The following is a 21,584-nucleotide window of genomic DNA, read 5'->3' as shown; positions in this document are numbered from 1 at the left end:
ATGCATACACAGTAAAGAGATTATGGTGAAAAAACAAGCTTAGAACAATTAGGGAGCTAACAGGTCAGACTAGGTATGGGTACAGAAAAAGACAGAGGAGTATTCATGAGCTGGGAGTGTTGTGAAATTAGGCTGATGATCAAGTACGAATTAGAGGGCTGTTAAATAAGGGAATAAATGCTGGACAGGATGATGGATGGTGGAGTAGGTGGGTGCACATAGAGATGAGTAGGTACCAGGAAGCTCAGGAGAGTGGTATGGATGAGCAAAGAGATGAATATGGATGGAACAAGGAGGAAGACAAAAATATATCATTTACTGCATGCTATGGAAATCCAGAGAGATGAATTAGAATTTGCATGAGATGGATGAGATAGGTAAGTAGTCACAGACATTAGTGTAATGAGTATGTAATAGAACAGACTGCAAAAAGGATCAGTTAATCATGGCATTAGTTGCATGGATGTCTCAGGCGAGAGCAGAAGTGGTGAATACATCAGTGTTCTAAGAGGGGATGAGGGTTAGTAGATGTGAGATAGACTGAATGTGTGAGACACGAATGCAGGCAGGATAGGCAGAGAGGTCAGGTAAATGAGAATACATGGGGCAAATGGATTGCTAAGAGTTCTGAAAGTCCAATATAAACACCTATATGTGTGGATGTGTGGGAGGGAGGAATAGATGGGCTGCACTCCTAAGGGAGAGAAAGAGCTGTTTGCACAAGAAATAAACAGAGAACTCACATGATGAATGCTGAGATCTGACCACTCACCCAATTCTAAAACTAACTAATTCTAAATGCTGACACAAACCTAACCCTAACCTTAAATCTTGTCCTATCACGAGGCTAAACCTAACCTAACCCTAACCCCTAGCAGTCTGTGAACACAGCATTAACCCACAACCCAACCATCTGAAAACCTCACCCTAACCCTAAGACAAACCAAGAGCTACCACTGACCCTAATACTGACCACAATCCTATCCTAAACCTAACACATCTCCCCTTAGCTCAGCCCGAGCCCAGACATCACCCTCAATACAGAACCAACCCCAACCCTGATTCTAAACCAACCTCAGCCCCAACTCCAAACAAACCCTGACCCCTCTGAATGCCTCAGCCCTACCCCAGCTTAAACGTAACCCTGTGCCTTAGAGGAGCAGGGATCAATATATGGCACATTTTGCCTTTAGCTGATACAGAACTGTTAGAAAGAAAGCTATGAGCATGGCACCAGGTGGCCACATCACATGGGCAGGTGGGCACAGGGAAGCCAGGGGAGGGCAGGTGAGGAGGAAGGAGGGAACTGTCTCACAGGTGAGCACACAGCTGGGAAATAAATAGCAATGGATGTTGTCAGGAGGGGCTGAATTGCGTGGGGAGAACAGGTAACAGCCTGGGTTTGGGTCAGGAGAGCAGATGGGGCCATAGAGCAGCAGTTTCTGATGTTTTTTTCCAGTGATGACCCCTGCAAATGTGACCAGCAAAGAGGTGTTCGGATGGAGGGGACGGATTTGGTGTCCACCCCATGGGCAGGTGGGGGTTGGTGCATGGGATGGACAGCTATTAGGGGTGAGGAAAGGCAGCTCAGAGGGGCCTGGAAGGGTGAACCAGGGAAGGAAATTTGCTAAGTCAGCAAGGGCTGCCTTCACCTCTCCTCCGAAGCATGCTTTGGGACCACGTCTGCAGTCACTCTGCCAACCAGGATCACAGTGGAGGCTGTGAGCTGGGCCAGGTGTGAGGCTGAGCTTTCAGAGGTCAGAATCCAACCCAGCAAAGTGCTGTGGGGTGCGGGGAGAGGTGTGAGCCTGCTTCCCTGCCACAAAGGGCTGCGGGGTTTCCTCCAATCTGCACACCCTCCCTGACACTGGCACTCCCTTCTCATTTTCCTGCTTCCCAGGGGATGCTGCACCCGAGCTGGGCAGCACGCAGGAGTCCATCAGTGATGCTGTTCATGCAGCATCTCTGTGCTGAGGAGTGAGTAGGTGGCATGGGCAGGGACATAGGGATGTTTCAGCCCTGGTGCCTTCTGTGAGGCTGCCCAAAGCCCCTGGGCTGGATGCTGACAGGATGCTGGATGCTCATGGGAAGCATAGGAGGGTTTTGAGGTTCCCACAGTTACCCAACCAGCACTGCACCTCAGATTCACACAGTATTGGGTGCTTATAAAGATCCCACTGTGTGCTCAGCTGTATCTTCAGACATCTAAATCCCTCTAAAAGTCTCACTCTTAGTGTCTAAATCCCAGGTGCCTAACTCACTACTAGGAAAATCTCACACCAGGACTGATTCACTGAATCATTTTTTTAAATCTGCTCCTCACTCACATAGGGCTTTTGAAAATCCCACTGCTAATCTCCTATACCCGGGCACGTATCACTTTGAAGCCTGTAAAATAAATTACTTGGCGCTCCTGTGGGACGGCAGCTACTTTGTCCCCGCTCTCACTAAGTCAGATTTTTGTTTCTTGCATATTAACACAGCGATTTTTTGGAAGCCCTGAAGCTTCTATGCGGGATCCGAATGAGGAGCGCGGGTCGGGCGCTGCTCGCCGTGCTGCGGTGCCGCTGCTGCGCCTGCAGAGGTGTCGGGAGGAGCTGCTGCCGGGCGGCTCATTTACATCGGTGTGGTTCGCCCGTGGGCACAGCGCGTCTGCTTCGCTCCGCCGACCTCCTGGGAAGAGCTGGGAGCAAATCGGTTCGCCTCTCGCCGAGTCCCGGCGGTGTTTGTTGCCTTCTTGCAAGAAATCGCCTGGGTGAAGAAGGAAAAAATCCAAGTGCGGATGTACTTTCATTAGTTCCCCACCACCACCCCTTTTTTTTTTTTTTTTTTTTTAATTTTAATTTTAATTTCCTATTTTCATTCGTTGGCGCGTTCTTTTCTTAAAACCGTGCCTATGCTTTCTTCATTAGAGAAATCAGAGCTGGGGGATAAACAAATGATTCTTTCCTGTAACAACAACAACAACAGCAGCAGCAGCAGCAACAAAGAAGCACGGGTGGCTGCTGCTGGGGCATTTTTGATAGAAAATCTGCCCGCAGCCCTCCTGTTAATCAGGTTGGCGCAGTGCGAAGCCTGCAGCTTGTTAATGGGAGCCGCACAACGGCGAGCTGCAGCGGAGGAGAGCTGCGTGGATTTTACTCTGCAGCTCTGTTAATTAAAACATATTTCACTTTGAAGGAGGCTTTTACTGTTTTCTATGGGGGTGAGCAGAAAGCCGTTCACTCGGTTAGATTAAAAGAAGGAATCGGAGGTATTTCTTGCAAGTAACAACTTCACATTGCTTGATGGGCAAACTCGTTTAGCAAAGAGAATGTGCAGCTCTTATTTTTATTTATTCTCTGTCCCTGTGTACTTTGTGAGTCTGAGCTTGTTGGCTGGTTGGATAATACCAAACCAAATGTCCACCTATGAGTCGCCAGACTGGATCAGAAAACTTGTGACAGATCTTTTTTAATTGGTAAAGTAATTTTTACTTACACAATGGTAAACTAAAATAATAAGGCCTGAAATGGTGCCATTGAAGTTAACGACAAAACCTTCAGAGGTTCCAAATAAAGCCTGCACTTTATTATCCCAGTCCCAGCGACTTTTGTTGCGAGTTTGCAGCAAAATGTTAGGGCATTTCTAAGTGTTATTTTTATTATACAAAATCCCATTAAAATCAGTACTGAAGCATCCCATTAATTTAAATGGGACTTTGCATAGTTTGCCTAGTTCCAGGCCACAGATAAAGACAAGTATGCGGCGCGGAGTTAAACTGACCACAGCTTTTTATTAGAAGATATTTAATCTCGAACGAACAGCTCAGTCTGAGGCACTGGGGCTTTGTGGACTTCATCTGGGCTGTGCAACAGGAGCCTCTGCAGCACAGCAGCCTTTGGGACTGCTCAGCCCATGCAGGGCTCCCACGCCAAGCCACGGCCCAGGCAGGTATGCGGAGTGCTCCCCAGGCAGCTCGGCCTTGGGAATGCTATTAGGTGAGCCAGCACGCCCAGAACGAATGGAAAACTTGATTCAGCTCTTTCTCAGGCTCCAAGCATCCGTTCCCCTCAGCACACGCGAGGCTGCAGGCGATGGGCAGAGCTCTGGGACTCCATACAGCACAGCCAAAGGCAGAGACCCATTGGTGATGGAGTGACGCAGCTTCAGCAATCCTTGCACGAGCTTCCCATGTTGGAAACCACTTGTAGGAATGTGCAGGGTGAGAAAAGCATCGCCTCTGTTGTGCAACAACACGGCTCTGGTGATGGGAGCTTGAAAACCAACACGCAAAGAGCAGCAAGGCAGGGAGTCGTGTATGGGGCACAGCCCTCTGGGGGCCCAGAAACCATTTAGTGATGTCCCCCCCAGGGTTGGGCACACACCTGGGTTGTGGCAGAGATGTCCTCCGAGGCCATCCCTAAGGAAGCTGTGCTTGGACAGGAGGTCCCATGCTTCGAACCCACCAAATCTCCCCATTAATTTGGCTGTATCCATTGTGGGGGAGACCTGAAGGCTGCTGGAAGCAGGACATCCATAAAAGTGCACGGGGAAGGTGTAGGAGGTGCTTTCTGCTCAGTGTCTACTTGGAATTTTCCTTTCTCTGAGCCATAAACGAGTCGAGAAGCCCACATTTCCCCCTCACAGAGGTGGGTGAGCTTCCCCTGGTACATGGCAGTGGGGAGAGATGGTGGTGGTGGCTGCAGAGACCCCGGCAGCTGCATGGCTCTCACACACAAGCTGCATTTTGGGGGGTTTCAGGGTTTTGGCAGCAGAATTAGGGCTGAATGCGAGCACCGCAGCCGCTGCCCTGATTTAGGGCTAACAGTGCAACCTCCAGGAACGCGAGAAAAACGAACACAGCCAATCCAGGCTGAAATAACAGCGGAGGGCTTTCAGATACCCCCACCTCCCCCCCCCCCCCACAAGGAAAGAGGACGGGAAAAGCAGGAATTTTCCTGACCTGATGTGCGTGCTCCTGCAGCTACAATAAGAGACAATGTGAGCTCCCCGCCCGCTGCCCTCCCTCCAAACCCCCCCACCCCCCTCCCCAGCTCCGGAGCTCTGAGGGCTCAGGAGGACCCAGGGGCTCGGGCAGGGGCTCAGTGTCCCCTCAGTGTCCCACCAGTGTCTCCCCAGTGTCCCCCGGTTGCCAGAGGTGCGGCGAGGCCAGACTGCAGCTCACATCCCCCCCCCCCCCCCCCCCCCCCGCACCAGGAGCGGCTTTGGGACGAAGGAATTCTCGGTTCGTTTTGGTGAAATGATGGCGTTTTCGGCAAAATGTCATCGGAACGATAACGGGTGTGAAATCAGCGAGCGGGGCTTGAGGCAACTTTGGGAGGGAGGGGGGGGGGGGGGGAGAGAGGAAGAAAAAAGAAAATCGGCGAATAAAGCTTAAATTGAGAATATCTGGGAAATCCGAGAAATAAGGGAGAAACACACCTTGGTAAAACGGGAGGAACAGTTCCGTGGGATCGAGCGGCCCCGGGGCTGTGTTACACGGCGGGGGGGTTCCTCTGGGAGCGAGGATTGAGTCTTTTGAGGGAGAAAAAAACGAAGCTTTCGGGGTTATTATGCCAGGGGAGCAGAAATCCACGCGGCATCCACCGCCCCGCCGGAGCAGCGGCGATAGGATGCTGTTAAGCTGGCGGGGGTCTCGGGGGCCGCAGGGCTGTGTGCCCTCCCCAGGACCGGGGGGGGGGTCGTGGGGACGGCGTAGTTAAGGGAGGAAACGGCGGGACCCCCCCGAAATGCCACCGCCGGGCGGGGACGGAGGGGAGGGGAGGGATGGAGGAAATCTTTTCTTTTAAGCAGCCGATCTCTCAAACCCAAAAAAGAACATTGAAAGCATTTCTACATTTCGTTTCACTGTTTTTTTGGATTTTTTTTGTGTTTTTTTTTTATTTTTTTATTTTTTTTATTCCCATGCTCTTAATTTTGGAAAAAAAAAATATATATAATAATAATAAAATCACAAAACATAACTTATAAAACAATATATATACCGCATCCGTATCCACAACAGCATAACTGAAACATCCAGCGTAACGTTACCACAGGTGTGAAATACACTGGGAAAGAAGTACCGTGTGTGCATTTTATATTATGTTTCTTTGTCATCTACAGGTAATAAGTACCGACAAAAAAAAAAAAAAAAAAAAAGAAGCAACAAATAGGCCTGCAATTAAACTTCATATGCGTTTGGTATGCGTATTAATAAAGATCATAATTATCATTTCCTTTTTTTTTGGTTTTTTTTTTCCTTTTTTTTCTTTCTTTCTTTCTTTTTTTCCTTTTTTTTTTTCGCTTGTTAAAGTTATCTACATTTTACATAAGAACACCTTAAGATTTTTCTTTTGGTTTTTGGTTCCTTGGTTTTCCTTCAAGGTTAGAAAAGCGAGGAACGCTTTCGGCTTTGCCGTGCAACCCTTCCGGACTCCGAAGCTCACCGTTCTCAAGCAGAGATGCAGTATCTGGGATTCGCTTCATAACAGACCATTTTTGGCCTTTTTTTTTTTTTTTTTTTTCTTTAGACTCTCTAGAAGTTCTTTTTTTTTCTTAAGAGAGAGAAAAAAAGAAGAAGAGGAAGAAGAAGAATCGAACCCTGCGTTTAAATAAAGACGGGTGATAATTTCATTATCGGGATTAGACTTTTGGATGGGGAAAACGCTGGAGAGTTTTCGCATCGCTGGAGGGTGTCTGCGCTTCACGACCGGGGATACTGCAGTCGTTTGGAAAGGACGAAGAGGTAGGAACCTGGAGCTGCTTAGGATCGGGAATGACTGGATTATAGCTTCCAACTAAAGAAAAAAACATCAAGAATCATGCATTTTAAAAACAGTTTATTCAACGGCCAAGGACAATGATCCGGCACAATGTAACGGCAGATATAAATATAACCTTATATAAGTGGTTGACCCTTGTCATTATTATTTTTAATAGCTTCATACCTAATATTTTAACCATTTCCCCCCGCAGAACCGACTCTGCGAATTATATTTTTTTTCTCCCCGCCCTTTTTCTTTTCTTTCTTTCTTTTTTTTTTTTAATTTATTTTTTAAATCTTTTTTTTTTTTAGTCATTTTTTTTTCCTTTTTTTTTTTTTTTTTTCCTTTTTCCTTTTTGGACTGCGATTCCGTTTCTCAGTGGTAAACATCACCCGAACTTCCCCCCTCCCCTCCCCCCCCCCTTCCCCCATCCCCCCCAACCCCCAGCTCTCCCCCCGGGCCGCCCCCAATGGCCGCGCTGCCGCAGGGAGCGGCCGCCTTACCACCTCCTGTGCAAGTTCAAGTAAACACATACAACCCGCATCATCCAGAGAAAAATTGCAACTCATCCATGTACCAGATTTCGGTGTCTCTTGCAAAAGTTTTCTGGTCCGTTTCCGTTTTTTGGTTGTTTTCTTTTTTTTTTTTTTTTTTTTCATTATTATTATTATTACTATTTTAAATTTTTTTAATGGTTTGCTTTTTAATGGTTACTATTGGGTTTTTTTTTGTTTTTTTTTTTGTTTGTTTGTTTGTTTAAAGCGCTGCTTTGTTGGTTGTGTCGTCGGATCTCTTTTTCTACTTATTTATTTTTATTTAGCATTATTATTATTTTTTTAGACAATCGAAGTCCGCAGAGCTTTCGGGTTTTGTTTTATTATTATCCTTATTATCATCATTATTTTGCTTTTGTTTGTTTGTCTGTGCTGTTTCTTTCCCTCTCTCACTTGCTCGGGTTTTGCTTTTACACATCATCGGGTTTCTACATACACACACACACATATATATATATTCATTTCCGTTAAACGTCGCTTTCTTTCTGCTTTATTTTTTATGTTTTTCTTATTATTTTTTTGCTTTGTCGGCGGTGTTTGTCGGAGGCGGTTCGTGTCAAGTCCGTCAACTGTTGTACTGACAGGCGTTTAGGCTGGAGCCGGGGCTCTGCAAACTGCTGTAGCCGAAACTGGAGTGCTGCTTTGATTTCAGTCTGAGGCTGGCCAGGCTGGAGTTACAAGTGTCCCGGTACACGCTGTAGGGCGAGCCCGGCGGCCCATAGGGACAAGCGGGAGAGGACATGGCCGAGTTGAGCGAGGAACCGCTGATGTTGTTGATGTTGTTGAGGCCGGAGTTGGCCATTCCCGGCACGGCCGAGTGGCCCATCCCGGAGGGCATGTTCATGGAGGAGATGCTGCTGGGAGCCGAGAACATGGACTGCGAGGAGAGGGGGCTCATGGAGTTGAAAAAGGTGAAGCTCTTGGTGGAGAGCGGCGCCGGGGTGAGGCTTTTGGTGGCCCAGTTGTTGTAGGGGTACCCGGCGTACATGTCGTCGTAGGGCTGCATCAGCCCGCTGAACTGCGGCACGTAGCCGTTCTTGCACAGGTCCATCTGCTGGTTCCGCTCCCGCTTTCTCCACTTGGCTCGGCGGTTCTTGAACCACACCTGAGGGAGGGACAGGCCACGGTCAGAGCTGCCCCGCCGCGCACGATGCGCTCCCGGCCGCGCAGAGGCGCGCAAGTAGCGCGCAGCCGCTCCCGGCACCCCCTCACCGCCCAGACGTCCCCAACCTCCCCACGATGTCCTTCGCTCCCAGTCCCATCGCTCCCTGTCCCTCTATTCCCTGTCCGAGCATCTCCGCGCGCAGGCGATATTCAGCGGCATCTGCGAGCGGGGCTGCGCGCAGCCGTCCGTTCTCGGTGTCCGCATCCCCCTCCGCCCCTCTCCTTTCGCCATGGGGAGAAGGCACGGCCCGCTCTGATTAGGGCCGGCTCGCCCCGGCTCCGCCGTGTTTCCGAATGCTAATGCTGTGTAATAAAAGTCCCCTGTTACAGATCATAAAAAAGGGGATTGGATTAGTATGTTTAGGTTTAAAAAAAAAAAAAAAAAAAAAATCAGTCCCTGCATGGCCCTTGGATGGATGCAGCCTCTGCCTTTATATCTAATGAGAATTTACAGCCCTGACTGGGGAACAGAGGAGCAGGGGCCGCTCCTGGTGTTTGATGCAAAAACCCGATCCAGGCTCTCTCCTATTTTCTTTTCTTTTTTTTTCTTTTAGGAAAGGCTTTGAGCCCCTCGCGATGGGAGCCATGAGCCGGGCCGGGTTTGGAGCCGCGCGGATTCCAAATTCTCTCCCCGGGTCAAAGCCGGCAGCACCGCGCTCTGTTCTCAGCCTCCTCCGTCTCCCCCTCCTCACTGCGCGCGGCCCCGCGGAAGCTGCGCCCCTCGGAGCGCCCCGGCCCTCCCCTCCCCGCGCAGCGATGGCGCAACGCTCTTTCACCGGCGCTCATAGGGATGGAAAAAAAAAAAACAACAACAACAAAAAAACCCCAACAAACTACGAGGGAAGAAGGGATGGCGGAGTCAATTTAAAAAATAACAAGAATAAAAAGAATCCCGTATTAAATACGAAGAGGAAACGAAAGCCAACGTTTTCAAAACCTGTAATATACTCCTCGGAAGGTGCTTCCAGACAGGAATTTCCTGAAAATGAGGGTAATAGTTTTAATTATGGCTCCTAGACATTTTAAAGGAAGGCCCTCACAGCAAATTAAGGTTAGATTTGCAATCTGCAATCTCAGAACATCAAACCAAAACATCTCCACACAGAGGGAGAACGAAATGATGTTAATGGCCACTCGTATATTAGTTTTATTTGCTTCCTGAAATATTCCAGCAATATTAATGCCGTTCAGTCTCCTCTCGGGCTTTGTTTTGTTTTGTTTTGAGCACAATTAGTACAATGCTTTCGGATGAGGAGCATGTTTACTCTCGGAAGATTTTAAACGGAATTTTTGCTATCCGATGGGATCATTCAGAGTTTAATTACCAGAAAGGGCTCTGCGGGGCCGAGGGGTGACTCTCGAAACCCCCTCCCTTTTTTTTTTTCTCCCGGATTTCTGCTCCGACCCCGGCCTGATGTGGACTCAGTGGGGCCGAAACCACGCGGGGAAAAATCTCGGGAAGAAACGGCGAGGGGAGGTGGGAAAAACTGCTGCGGATCGATACGGCCCGAGCCGCTCCGCTTTGGTTGTTCATCGCAGCGCTATCTCGCAAGTAAATCTCTCTCTAAATAACCGTCGAGGCTATATATATTCCGGGATGGCATCGGCTCGAAGCCGTACAAAGACCCAGCGCCTTCGCCTTACAGGAATGTGTTGTGTTATTGACTTTGGAGGGCAGTCTCCCCCCAACCCCCGTCCTTCACTTTGCCAGCAGCCCCGCAAACAGCGGAGCCACCTCCGGCGCTGCCCCCGCGGGGGATGCGCGGCCGCTCCGCACCGCTCCGCGCGGATCCCGGGGGCTGAGCCGCGATCCCGAGGAGCCGCCGAGTAGTGGTTTGTTGGGGATGGGGGGGGTCCTCGTTATTATGGGGGTAACCGGAACGTTGCGAAAGGCTCGAGGGTTTGGGCCAAGCCGAAGGGTCTCACCCCACAAACCGGCTCCATCCCAGGCCCGGCTCTGTCCCACCACCCCATTTTTGAGACCCGGCACAGCCCTAATTCACCTCCGCAGCCAGGAGCTGAATTTCTCTTCTTCAACCTCGCCACCAATCTGAGCAACCAAAACCAATCCCACAGCGGCCCCGCTCCTAAAAGGGGCCGTTTCCCTCAGCTCCTCCCGGCCCAGCAGAACCTCGCAGCCCCCATCTTACCCGGACGCGGGGTTCGGTGAGGTTCGTCCACACGGCGATCTCCTCCCGCATGCTCATATCGGGGTAGCGGTTCCGCTGGAAAGTGGCCTCCAGCTCCTGCAGCTGTTGGCTGGTGAAGTGGGTCCGCTGCCTCCGCTGCTTCTTCTTCTTCGCCGGGTCATCGGCGGCCCCGTCCTCGTTTTTCTGCTCTCCGCTTCTCTCTTTTTCTACGGTGGGATGTTGGGGTTGGGTATGTATATATATATACATATATATATTTTTTTTTTCTCATACATTTTTTTTCTTTTGTTTGTTTGTTTGTTTCACACCCAAATACACGCACACAAAGGCAGCCCCCTCCCCCCCACTCACCCTCGGCCCTGCCCGCCCCACTACAGCCGTGCTTGGGGTACCCATAGGGACCGACACCGCAGCACCGAGCGCAGCCCGGCCCGGCCTGGGGAGACAGCGGGACCCGTATGGCTCGGCCTGAGGGGCGAAAGGTATCGAGAGAAGTGGATTACAACAGCGGCATCGCCCTCATTGCGGCCCACGACAACTTTTTTTACTCCTTTAAACCTAAGGCGCGATCTTTGCTCCGTTTTCTTTGTTGTGTTCGGCCGCGACAGGAAACTTTGGAAGGGCAGGGGTGTAAAACCCGCAGCAATTAATTGCAAAAGTCGCCCTCTCTCTTTACTCCCCCACTTTTGTTGTTGCTGTTGTTGTTAAGTTTTCTTTCTCTCTTTTTTTTTTACTTTTCCCTCATTTGCTGCTTTTAGGACCTGACTGTTTATTTTAACCCCGGGCCGAGCAAAGCCCTCTGCAGAAAAAAAAAAAGAAAAAAAAAGAAAAAAAGAAAAAAAAAAAGTTTCGAAAGAAGCACAAACAACAACGACAACAAAAATCTCAGTTGCGTTTTGGCGATCGGGATTTGCACGCTATAGAAGCAGGAATGCGGGAATCCCTCCCGGCCCCGCGGCTGCGGGTGACAGAACCTTTCGGAACGCACTCCTCGCTTCTCTCCGAGCTCCGTGTCGGAACGGCACTGCGAGGGTCAAAAGCAGAGCGATGTGGGCCCGGAGACGGAGGGTTGAGGGGAGCCGGGGCTCCGCGCAGTGCCGCTGCGGGACGCGAGCGCTTCTGCCCCGAGGGAAACTCCGCGGGTGCGCAGCCCGTCCGCTCCCCCCGGGCCGAGCTGTGCGCCTTTCCCGCAGACTCAGGCGGCGGCGGTGCGGGGACATTTCTGCAGCACTGCGAGGTTAAAGAGAACCGTGGGCTGCGTGCGGCTGACGGGCTGGGGGGGTCGAGGGGCTCGGCCTTGAGAAGTCGCCCTTCGCTCTGGAAGCCCTCCGGAATAAAAAGGAGGGAGAGAGAGCTTCGACGGAGACCACAGTGCGGTGAAAAGGCCGATCGCAGCTCGAATGGCCTCTCCCGGCGTTAAGTGGTTTGCAGAGCAAACAAGGCCTGCAGCAGCCCCAGAGCTGCCCCGGTCGCTGGACCACCGAGCAAACAGAAAGCAAAGCCCCCCACTGCTCCTCCTCCTCACTGCCCTCCCGGGGCCGCCGTCCCCATTCCCGGCCCGGCGGTGCGGGGGGACCCGGGTGGACACGCAAAGCAAAGAGCTGCGGCTGTGGCCCCACATTCAGCCCCGCCGTGATTTCAGCTGAAACCCGGCCTTGAGTTCGGGCCTCGGTGCCATTTCAAAACAGAGAGAGCATTCGGTTCAATTGGTATTTGTGCCTTATTGTTATTATTATTATTTTCTTTCCCTCATTAAAAATAAATAAATAACAATAATAAAGGAAGAAAGAAAATGTGAAAGGTATTTTGTAGCTCCTCGGAGATTAAAAAAAAAAAAAAGAGAAAAAAGAAAAAAAAAAAGAAAAAAGCAGCAGGTCTTCAGCCCTGCCCCGCAACCGAGGGGTCACATAGAGGGGTACGGTAAAATGGAGCAAATCTCCTTCTCTAATCTCCAATAATCCCCTCTAATCTCAGAGTCCCTTCCAGACGCCGGTCCCTCACTGTTTGCTGAGCGGAGCTCAGTGCTGCGTATCGCCGTGTGCCGCTCGGCCCTGCCTCGTGCTGCAGCGGCGGGACCTGCTAACACCGACACGAGCAGCAACATCTATTAAGAAAATAATATGAAGTGAAATGAGAGAGAAACTCCTCCCGAGAAAAGCAGAACGGCCATCGGGCTCCTTCCTGCAGCTTTTGTTTCCCTCTCTTAGCTTCCCTCGTCACCCTGGAAATGTTGCTACTTCAATTAAATACAAACTGGGAAACCACAGCTTTCCCTGCAGCCCTCGCACATGAAGGTCAGGGCGCGGAGAGCCTCCGCAAATCGCGCAGCCCCCGCTCAAAGCCCTCCGCGGCCGCGCACGTCCCCTCCGCGCTGCCCCACGCTCCCTCCGTTCTGCGGGGAATTTTTTATTTTCCATATGTTTTTCTGTCTCCCTCCTCCCTTCCTGAGACAGAAAAATATTTTTCCGTGTCCGCACCGCCCGAGCTGCAAAATAAACCCGGGCAGAACTGACATGATTTCAGAAATATCTGGCAACACCGCGCTCCACGAAGAGCACCCTTCACTTCGGTGCGATTAATAGATGTTTAAATAACTAAAAGAGAGAAAGAGAGAAAGAGAGAGAGAGAGTGAGAGAGAGAGAAAGAGAGACAGACAGACAGACAGACAGAAAGAAAGAGAGGGGAAAAAAAAAAAAAAAAAAAAGATGGGGAAGGAGAAAGAAAAATAAGCACGAAAGCAGCTCCAGGATGGGGCTCGGAGGCCGCGCGTGTTCCTCTCCGCGGGTGACAGCCGCTCCGTGCCGGTCCCTCTCGCCCCTTCCCGGGGTTCGGAGGGGATGGGGACAGCGGGGACAGCGGAGACAGTCGGGACAGCCGCCCCCCGGCCCACACCGCCGCTCGCTGCTGCGCGGAACCGCCGAGCGCCCCGCGGAGGGAAAGCGCGGAGGGGAAGGGGGGAGGCGCGGGGGGAGCGGGCCGGGGCCGCGGGGGGGTTACCTGGCACCTCCGTGTCGGAGGATTCACTGGCCGAGTTCTCGATCGGGTCTCTGGGCTCCGAGGATCTTTGCAAATGGAAGCTGGAAGCCATGTCATGGGAGGGTTGGGGTCTCAAGCTCTCGGGCAGTCTCTCCAAATTCATTCCACCTTTAAAGGAATCCATGGCGGGGGCGCCGGGCTGCCTGGGGGAGTTTGCAGGTGTTTATTCCACACAGAAAGGAACAAGGAGCTTTTTTTTTTTTTTGCTTTTTTTTTTTTTTTTTCTCTCTCTGTCTTTTTTTTTTTTGTTGTTGTTGTTGTTCTTTAAGGGGAAAAAAAAAACACAAGAAAACACAACAAAAAGAAAACAAAAGCAAATCCACTGATTACTAACAGTATTATTTTAAGGGTGTCGGAAGAAGAGATCTGGGCAGAGCCTGGAAGCCGCCGGGCTCTGCGCGGGGAGAGGCACGGCAGTCCGGCCGCATAGGCAGGAAAGTGGTAAAGATCCCTTATAGAGAAACGCGAGTTGCGAGTTGGACAGTTTAAAGCTAAAGAGATTAAAGTGACCTGCCCTAGAACAAATGCCTGTAGTTAAACGGGGCTCCTCCCCCTGAAGGTTAAAACCTCCCCGTCTCGCTCATGCATCACTCCCATCTAGCGCTCGCCCAGCCCGGCCGCGCAGGCGGACCTGCCTGCGCGCTCCCCGCCGAAGTTGCGCGCTTTTTGCGCGGCCGCCCCGCACCCCTTCCCCCCTCCCGATTCCTTCGTGCGAGAAATGCAGCTCTGAAGGTGCTCCCCCAGCCCTCCCCCGCCGCCTCCCCCCAACACCTCCCCCAAATACCTCGCCGAGGTATTAAAAATATTTCATAACGAATGGAAAGGTAGAAAATCATTCCCAGCCGTGCGGAGTGCGGCTCGCCCCCCCCCTCCCATTCCCCCTCTGCCTGCCCTCAACCTCTGGGTGGGGGTATGGGGGGGGTGGCAGCACCCCTTGGCCTCCCTTCTTCCCTCGCAGGTTGTTTCCGTGCGCATCTCCGCGCGCATCCCCCCGCCCCCCCTCCTTCCCCCCGCGCCTCCCGTCCGCGCAAGCTGCGCACCCCGCGCAGCGACCCCACGGCGTGTTCGAGTCCCGCGGGGAACGGATCCCTCCGAGCTGCAGGGGTTGCCCTGGGAACGGCCTCCAGGGATTTGTGTCTGATTCGGTTTTATCCCTTTCTAACACTTCTTTTTTTTTTCACTCGCTGAAGGGCAGCAGCGGTGATCTGGGGGACGGGGCGAGGGGATACGAGGGGACCTCGGCTGCGCTCTGCCCGTGGAAGGGACCTTCTCTCCTCTTTATTTTCTCGGCTCACTTTAACTGATCCATCCTGACACTCTATTTTGCTTTCAAATCAAGTAAAGATGTGGGAGAGAACTTTTGAACTGTTTTATGGAAAGTGGAGTGAAGCAATGCTGCAGTGCGGGCTTTTTTCCTCCCTCACCGGGCTGTTGCATCCGGCCCTGCACCTCTGATCTCCAAAGCCTTTTGCAGCTCAGGGTGTGTACAGGTAGGTGCTGTCACGCTGAGGTCTCTATCCATTTTCTTTCTTTTCTTTTTCAGCTCCGCAGCCGATACACTTCACAGTCCCCTCCTTCCTTTTCATTCTTTTTCCTTTTTTTTTTTTTTTAATTATTATTATTATTTGAATTTCTGCGGGGCCGGAAGAGGGGCAGCCCTGGGCAGCTCTCCGGGGGCTCTCGGCTGGAGCCAGGATTGCTGTGCTGGAGGGCGGCTGCCAACAGCCCGGCTGCTCTGCTCCGGCTATTTTAAACCCACTGCTCACAGCAGCTTGAAAACCGGAGGCGGGATTTTTCCTTCTTTTTCTTTTTCTTTTTCTTTTCTTTTCCTTTTTTTTTCTTTCCTTTTTCCTTCATTTTTTCTTTTTCTTTTTACCCTCAACCCAATTTTCACTTTTTGTTCTGCTCTATAAAACGCATTTTCGAAATTCGTTCTAGGATCAAATCCCTCGGTTGGGCACAGGGAAAGGCTCAGCCAGGACACAGAGGCTTTTCCTGGGATAGCGTTCTTCCTCTGAGGGTGTCCCTGGGGCATGGGCCCGGCGGGGGGGTGGTGGGGGTGGAGAAGGTCTCCATGCCCTGCCTGGGTTCCTGCCCTTCTCTCCATGCATGTCTGTGCCCGGGCCGTGATCAGGCATTTACTGCACACCTGTATACGGATCCAGAGTATCACACAGGGATATATGAGTATTTTATATCTTATATATGCCTTCTGTATGTCTTATATACGCCTTATGTATGTCTTACATAAGGCCGTGGGTCTCAGGGTGCTCTCTTGCTCTGCTCTTTAGGAGCTGGGAGGGCTCCTGTCACACAGAGCCACCTCCACCCGTTCTACCCGGGACAACATATTGTCGGGACAAACTGGTCCTCCCCAGATTTGCATTTTTTTCTCTTTCCCCACCCAGGCCCGCTCCGTTTTGGGGTGCCTGGAATATCTCTTCTCTGCATCCCTCACCTCTAGGCGTTACGTCACGGTCACCCCCGCGTGACGTCACACCCCGTTTCCTTGACGTCACGCTTTGCATCTTTTGATGCTGGAGGAAGGGAAGCGAAGCTGCAGCCACCGGGCAGCCTCCCACCCATCCCTGCGGGGACACCCCCTGAGGGAGCCGTGACCTTCGTGGGCATGGGAAGGGCCGAGGAGGACTGGGGCCGGGGGCCGTGGTGGTTTTGCTTGGGAAAATTCCTCGCAGTGCCCGCCCGAGCTGGACCCGGGGCCCACGCAGCCGGGACTCCCCCGGCCGAGGGCTGCAGGGCCGCAAATACACCGCTCCTTTCCTCCTGCCATAAATAATGCAAGAACGAGCCGCGGCTCTTATGAATAAACCAGAGTTGGCCACGCCAGTTGTATCTCCGTTGAGAAGAGGACGAAGAACGACTGAACTAGAGAATCAACCAGTGGTCTCGAAGGGGCCCACAATCCCTCCCCATCATCCCGGGACAAGTCCTGCGCCAGAGACCCTGCAGGAGCTTTCCTACTTTTGGAAAGGAGCTCCCACCCCCGGCTGGCGGCCGCTTTTGTAGCCAACACAAAACCACCTGGGCCGTATATCAGGCAGCAAAGTTAAGAAGTCTCCGCCAGCTTTTCCTCTTCAGATTTATTAGCATTGTATGGACTCAGATTTAGTCTATAAATTATTGAGAATCGTTAGGAAAATGAAAGCGTCTCCTCCCAAGTGCACCTCTGCCTGAGAGGAGAGGGAAGCCCTCCCAAAACAAACAAACAAACAAACAAATAAACAAATGCATAACAATAAAAATAGCAGCAGTGAGGCAAGGGATAGGGAGACATTCTTCAACCAAACCCAATCCAATTCAACCCAACCCAACCCAACCCATGCCAACTCAATTGAATTCAACCAAACCAAACCAAACCAAACCAAACCAAACAAACCAAACCAAACCAATCTAAACATGACCCAGCCAAACTCATCCAAAGCAAAGTCAGTCAAAACAAGCCCAAGCAAAGCCAAGGCAAACCAGCCAACCTTCACCTGGCGATACTTCCCGTAGCCCCGTAGAAAGGAGTTGACTGCAGGAAAACAACATCTATAATAAAACCCTCCCCAAAATGCCCGGCTGAAGGTGCGAGGGGTGGTGAAGGGCCACCGCCACTGACTGAAGCAGGAGATATCAGCAGGAAGGTGACGGCCGCACAGCTCCTCTGTGCGCATAGCCGGCTGCGCTGTGACAGGGGCATTTTTAAAGCTCCCCGACGGTGAAAATGCCCCCCGCATGAGATAAGCGATTATTAGCTTCCAGCCCTTGTCAATCCTTCGCTGCGTGGTTCTGGACCCACACGAGTTGGGAGCAAGTAGGCAGGGGAGATACACACAGTACGCGCGGATTGCGCGCTGCCCCGCGGAGCTCGGACCGCTCCGGTGGGACGGAGTTCGCTGTCGCGGAGTAACGGGGGTGGTGTCCGTCTGTCCTATGTCCCGTGGATCCTGCCCAAGCAGCATCACCTTAACAGAGCCAAGTAGAGACCCGAGTGTACGCCCCAGAGCAAGGAAAAGCTCAGCACCATCTTGTTAGGGCTGTGAACGCCTCCGCATGGCTCTAAGGGGAAACCGAGCAGTCCCCAAAAAACGGCGAGCACGAAACGAGCCCCGACACGGACAGTTCTGCGGCCACCCGTCCGAACCGGGTCCCCCTCGGGTGCCCACGAGCGGGCAGAGGGAAGCAGAGAGGGGGAAGAAACCCAGCCGAGAAAGCATGTTAAATCGCTCAGGGTAGGAAGGTGGAAAATTACGCTGGCTCCTAGCCGGCCTGTCCTCCTCTACGCAGCCAGGAGAGCAATTTTCCTAAGAAGTTGAGCAAAACGAAATCAGTCCCTTTTGGATCTGCAGCTCCCGTCGGCACGGCCAATCTTCGGCTCCGCGGGCGCTCAGGGTTCCCCAGGCCGCCCCTGCCACCCCCGGCCTCCCGAAGTCCCCCGTTACACCCCGAGATTTGCCCGCGGGGCACCGCGCTCACCTCGACCCGGCCCCACCGCTATTCAAACCCAGTGGGAAAAGCACAATTTTCGGGGGAAAACTGTTTTTTTTTTTTTTTTTTTTTTTTTTTCCAGAGAGGGGTAAACGGAATATTTTGGTGGCATTCGGCCCGTGACAACCGGCGCATCCCGGTGCCTCTCGGAGCCCCTCTGTATTTGGACCCCCACCGGCCCGGGGCTGCCCCAGGCGCAGGCGGCCAACGGCAGCGCTTCCAAAAAGTCGGGATGAAAAAGTTGAAGGCTTAATGTTTTCTGACAGATACAAATGATACCCCAAGGCTTTCTTAAAACGCGGCGAATGACGGGAGGAGAAAGGGTTTTCCTATTCGGGTTTCTGCAGCTGGAAGCAAACGGGGTGTGTGTGGGGATTCTCCTCGACTCTCCTGTCCCGAAAATTAAACCATCTCCTGGGATAACTCCGTTTTTCCCAAGCGCCGTTGGGCACAGCCCCGCTCTGGCTCTGTTCCGTGGCCCTCTCCGCATCCCTCAGACCACGAGCACCGAGCCACGCTCTGAGCAAAACCGCTGTCAGCAGCCGCTCGAGTTTAGTCCTGGTTGTCCGCAGCCTGAACACAGTGGGATCAGCAATGCCACCGCCAGAGGATAGACAGTTCGGGGTGCGGGGGCTGCTTCTCTCGGTAGGGAGGGGGAAGAAAGGGGGAAAGTGCCATATCGTCCCACAATTCCCTCTCCGAGCAGAGGGAACATGCTTTTCTTATTAATTGATGGAGGAAGGGGCACTGGCGCTTGCAAGGCAGCCTGCTCATGTTACTCTTTGCATCATTAGGTCCGAAATATATTTGGTTTGTGGACTAAAAAAGATGCCTCTGGTGCAGGGTAATCTAAGGACCGGGCACTCCGTTGGCATTTTATTAAGATCGTTCTTCTGCAGAAAAAGGGGCCGCATTTGGTACCAGCGATGCTACGTTTCCTTGTGGGTTTCCCTCACCTTGTTTCGGGCGAGCAACCTCTTAATTGCTGCAGCATTTGGATGGGGGGAACGCATTTCCCCTAAACAGAACATTTCCTGAAGGGCTGAACGCGCTTTAATGTTCTCAGAACAGCCGTGAATCTCTGCAGAGCCACACGTTTCCTGCCTTAAAAAGCAAAATCGGAGAAACAATTCACCTTTGTGTGCATTCAGCACCTTCTCTTCTATTTTCTTTTCTTTCCCTCCCGTTCTTTTTCCCCCTTTTTCTTATTTTTCCTCCCACAAAGGCTCTGCGCTGCCCCGCGATGAGGAACGGGGACAATTTTCTTTCCAGTTTCATTGTGGGAACGGCCGTATCTTAACGGGCACATCTGAGCGAGAGATAGGAGAACACCACCGCCTTCCAGAGGGCTGCGCTAATCAGCGCACGGGGCAAGATATAAAAGTTCAGGGCAAATAAAACGAATTAGTTTTATTAGCACGTTTAGGAGGCGGTCTAACGAAGGAATTCGGCTTTACTAGAGAATGTTTTCTCCTCCCCTTTTGTTATTTAAAAGCAGCATCTATGCGGGCTGCTCGGGACGGGGGTGGGAAATAACGCGCCGTTCAACCCGCAGTGATTTTCTCCGAGGAACGCGCTCTTCTTTCCACCCGGTAAGGAGGACAGAGCCCGGGAAATACACGATTTCACAATGAAATCTTCTCGAACAATAAAACCAGTAGTAAAGGAGAGGCTCGGAGCCGTTTGAAAGCGGCTGTCGGGGGAAAATCTCTGCCCCGTTCAGGGATTCGTTCGGCTAAACCGTGTCCGGGGAACGGTGGCACCGCTCCGGCTCGGGATCTCCAGGACTCGGCCCGTATTTCAGGCACCAGAAGGATTTTGGGAACGTTCTCCAAGCGAAGCAGCGCTCAGTAATTATTTGGAAGCCGGGTTTTAGCTCAGAGGCGCAGGGAACGCATCCCTTGGGTTGGAAGGCAGAAATTACGTATTTTAAGACTGCTAGGAAATAAGCAAACGGCGTCTCGGTCCTCGCTACCCAGACTGTATTTGCTATTTTTGTTGTTGTTGTTGTTGTTGTTCAATTCGTGTCTCGGAGTTTGTGTTCGCTTACAGCGAGGTTGGCGAAAGTTAAGGAATAAGGACGAAAATCAGAAAACGCTCCTAGGGACGATTTTTTACGCGACACCTGAAAATTCTTCTAAAGGTACCGTCGGGGGGGAACTCCGCACGTCCATTCAAGGGAGTTAACACGAGGAAAAAAAAAACCCTTTTTCCACCACTCCAAGAATTTCGCCCCCGTTGGACGGAGCGGAGTTGCGGGACATTGCTGGAGCGTGGGGGTTCCTAAAGGTGTGCCCATTTTTTTTTCAATCAGAATGTAAATAATAATAATAATAGTAATAGTAATAATAATAATAATAACACACGCAAAGGGAAAAAAAAAAAAAAAAAAAGCAGGGGAACGGAAGAATATTCTTTTTCCGAACAGGGAATCAATTGAACGCAGCCCAGGCTTTCTCCGCCCGCGTCTCTTCCCCGGCTGAGCCCCCCGCAGATCCCCGTGGCCCCCATCCCTTCACCTGTCCCGGCTCAGCCCCTCGGTGCTGCGATCCCCGGATACCCCCTGGGCCCCGATCCGGCCGCCCCATCCTATAGTAGGGACCGTCCTTCGCTCCGCGCTGCTCGGGAGAAGAACTCGGGGTTGAAAACGGTGCGCTTACGATAAAATAATAACAACACAACAACAACGACGGCGACAAAAATCTGAAATAAAATGAGGTAACCCCTTTGGAATTACGTTTCCATGCGTATTTGTCAGTGCTGACGAAGCGCAGAGGCCCTGAAAAGAATTTACGCGCTACAACGATGCCAGGGGCCGCGGCCGTGCGCGGGGCGCGGTGCTGCGGGGCGGGCGGCGACGCGGAGCGGTGAGGGGCGCAACCCCCACCCCCCCTTCCCTCGACCCGGCCCGGCCCCGCTTTGTTTGCCGGTCCGAACCGCGCGGCTCCGCAACGCTCCGCACCTCCGGAGGGGGGAAAACGGGGCCGGGACGCGACCCGAGGGACGCGCGTGGGGGGGGACGCGGCTCGTAGCGCACGCGGGGAGGAGGGACGGGAGCGCGGGGCCGACCGTGCGGGACGCGGGGAGACACGCGTGGGGAGGGTCGGGAACGCGGGGACACTCGTGGGGCCGTCCCGGGGCACTTACCGGGCGCTGCGGGGTGCCGGGCCCGGCGGGCGCTGTGCGCGCCCTGCCCGTCGCTCCAGGGTTTTCTTCGGAGATTTCCCCGTCTCCTCCTGACGTCAGCCCCGTCCCAGGGTGCCGCACACGGGGGAGGGCCGGGGGCAGGGCCGGCCGCACCGGGAGAACGGCGGAACCCGCAGCCCCGGGTCCGGCATCTCCGTCCCGCGGCAGCGGCATCCCGGGTCGGGCCCCCCCCCGCCCCACAGCCGGCGGCTCGGTGCTGCTCCCCGGGCGGCTCCGTGCTCAAGGTTCCACGG

General features: G+C 52.5%; 1 protein-coding gene across 2 annotated transcripts; it reads right to left on the bottom strand.

Annotated features, from left to right (window-relative positions):
- Window positions 1-7,490: 7,490 nt before the first annotated feature.
- Window positions 7,491-21,358, bottom strand: PITX1 (paired like homeodomain 1). Of its 2 annotated transcripts, none has more exons than XM_031597933.2 (4): window positions 21,292-21,358; window positions 13,615-13,796; window positions 10,618-10,823; window positions 7,491-8,408 (listed from the first exon to the last, which is right to left on the bottom strand). In XM_031597933.2, exons 2-4 carry the CDS (start codon window positions 13,775-13,777, stop codon window positions 7,869-7,871), a joined length of 909 nt encoding a protein of 302 aa, XP_031453793.1. In that variant the 5' UTR covers window positions 13,778-13,796; window positions 21,292-21,358; the 3' UTR covers window positions 7,491-7,868. The 2 variants fall into 2 exon arrangements, with proteins under 2 accessions (XP_031453793.1, XP_090006904.1); XM_090150778.1 differs by lacking the exon at window positions 21,292-21,358 and adding an exon at window positions 19,101-19,215.
- Window positions 21,359-21,584: the final 226 nt, after the last annotated feature.

Source organism: Phasianus colchicus, chromosome 15 (assembly GCF_987193195.1).
Source record: "Phasianus colchicus chromosome 15, bPhaCol1.hap1.1, whole genome shotgun sequence".
Lineage (NCBI taxonomy): Eukaryota > Metazoa > Chordata > Aves > Galliformes > Phasianidae > Phasianus > Phasianus colchicus.
This window is presented reverse-complemented; position numbering and strand designations above follow the sequence as displayed.

What these genes read in the sequence shown, in the direction of transcription:
- PITX1 (XM_090150778.1), bottom strand. Translation starts at nt 19,138, where the DNA reads ATGCTGCAGCAATTAAGAGGTTGCTCGCCCGAAACAAG. An exon ending in CTCCGACACGGAGGTGCCAG is followed by an intron (nt 10,824 to 13,614) that starts GTAACCCCCCCG and finishes ATCCCACCGTAG; the next exon opens with AAAAAGAGAGAAGCGGAGAG. An exon ending in TCACCGAACCCCGCGTCCGG is followed by an intron (nt 8,409 to 10,617) that starts GTAAGATGGGGG and finishes TCCCTCCCTCAG; the next exon opens with GTGTGGTTCAAGAACCGCCG.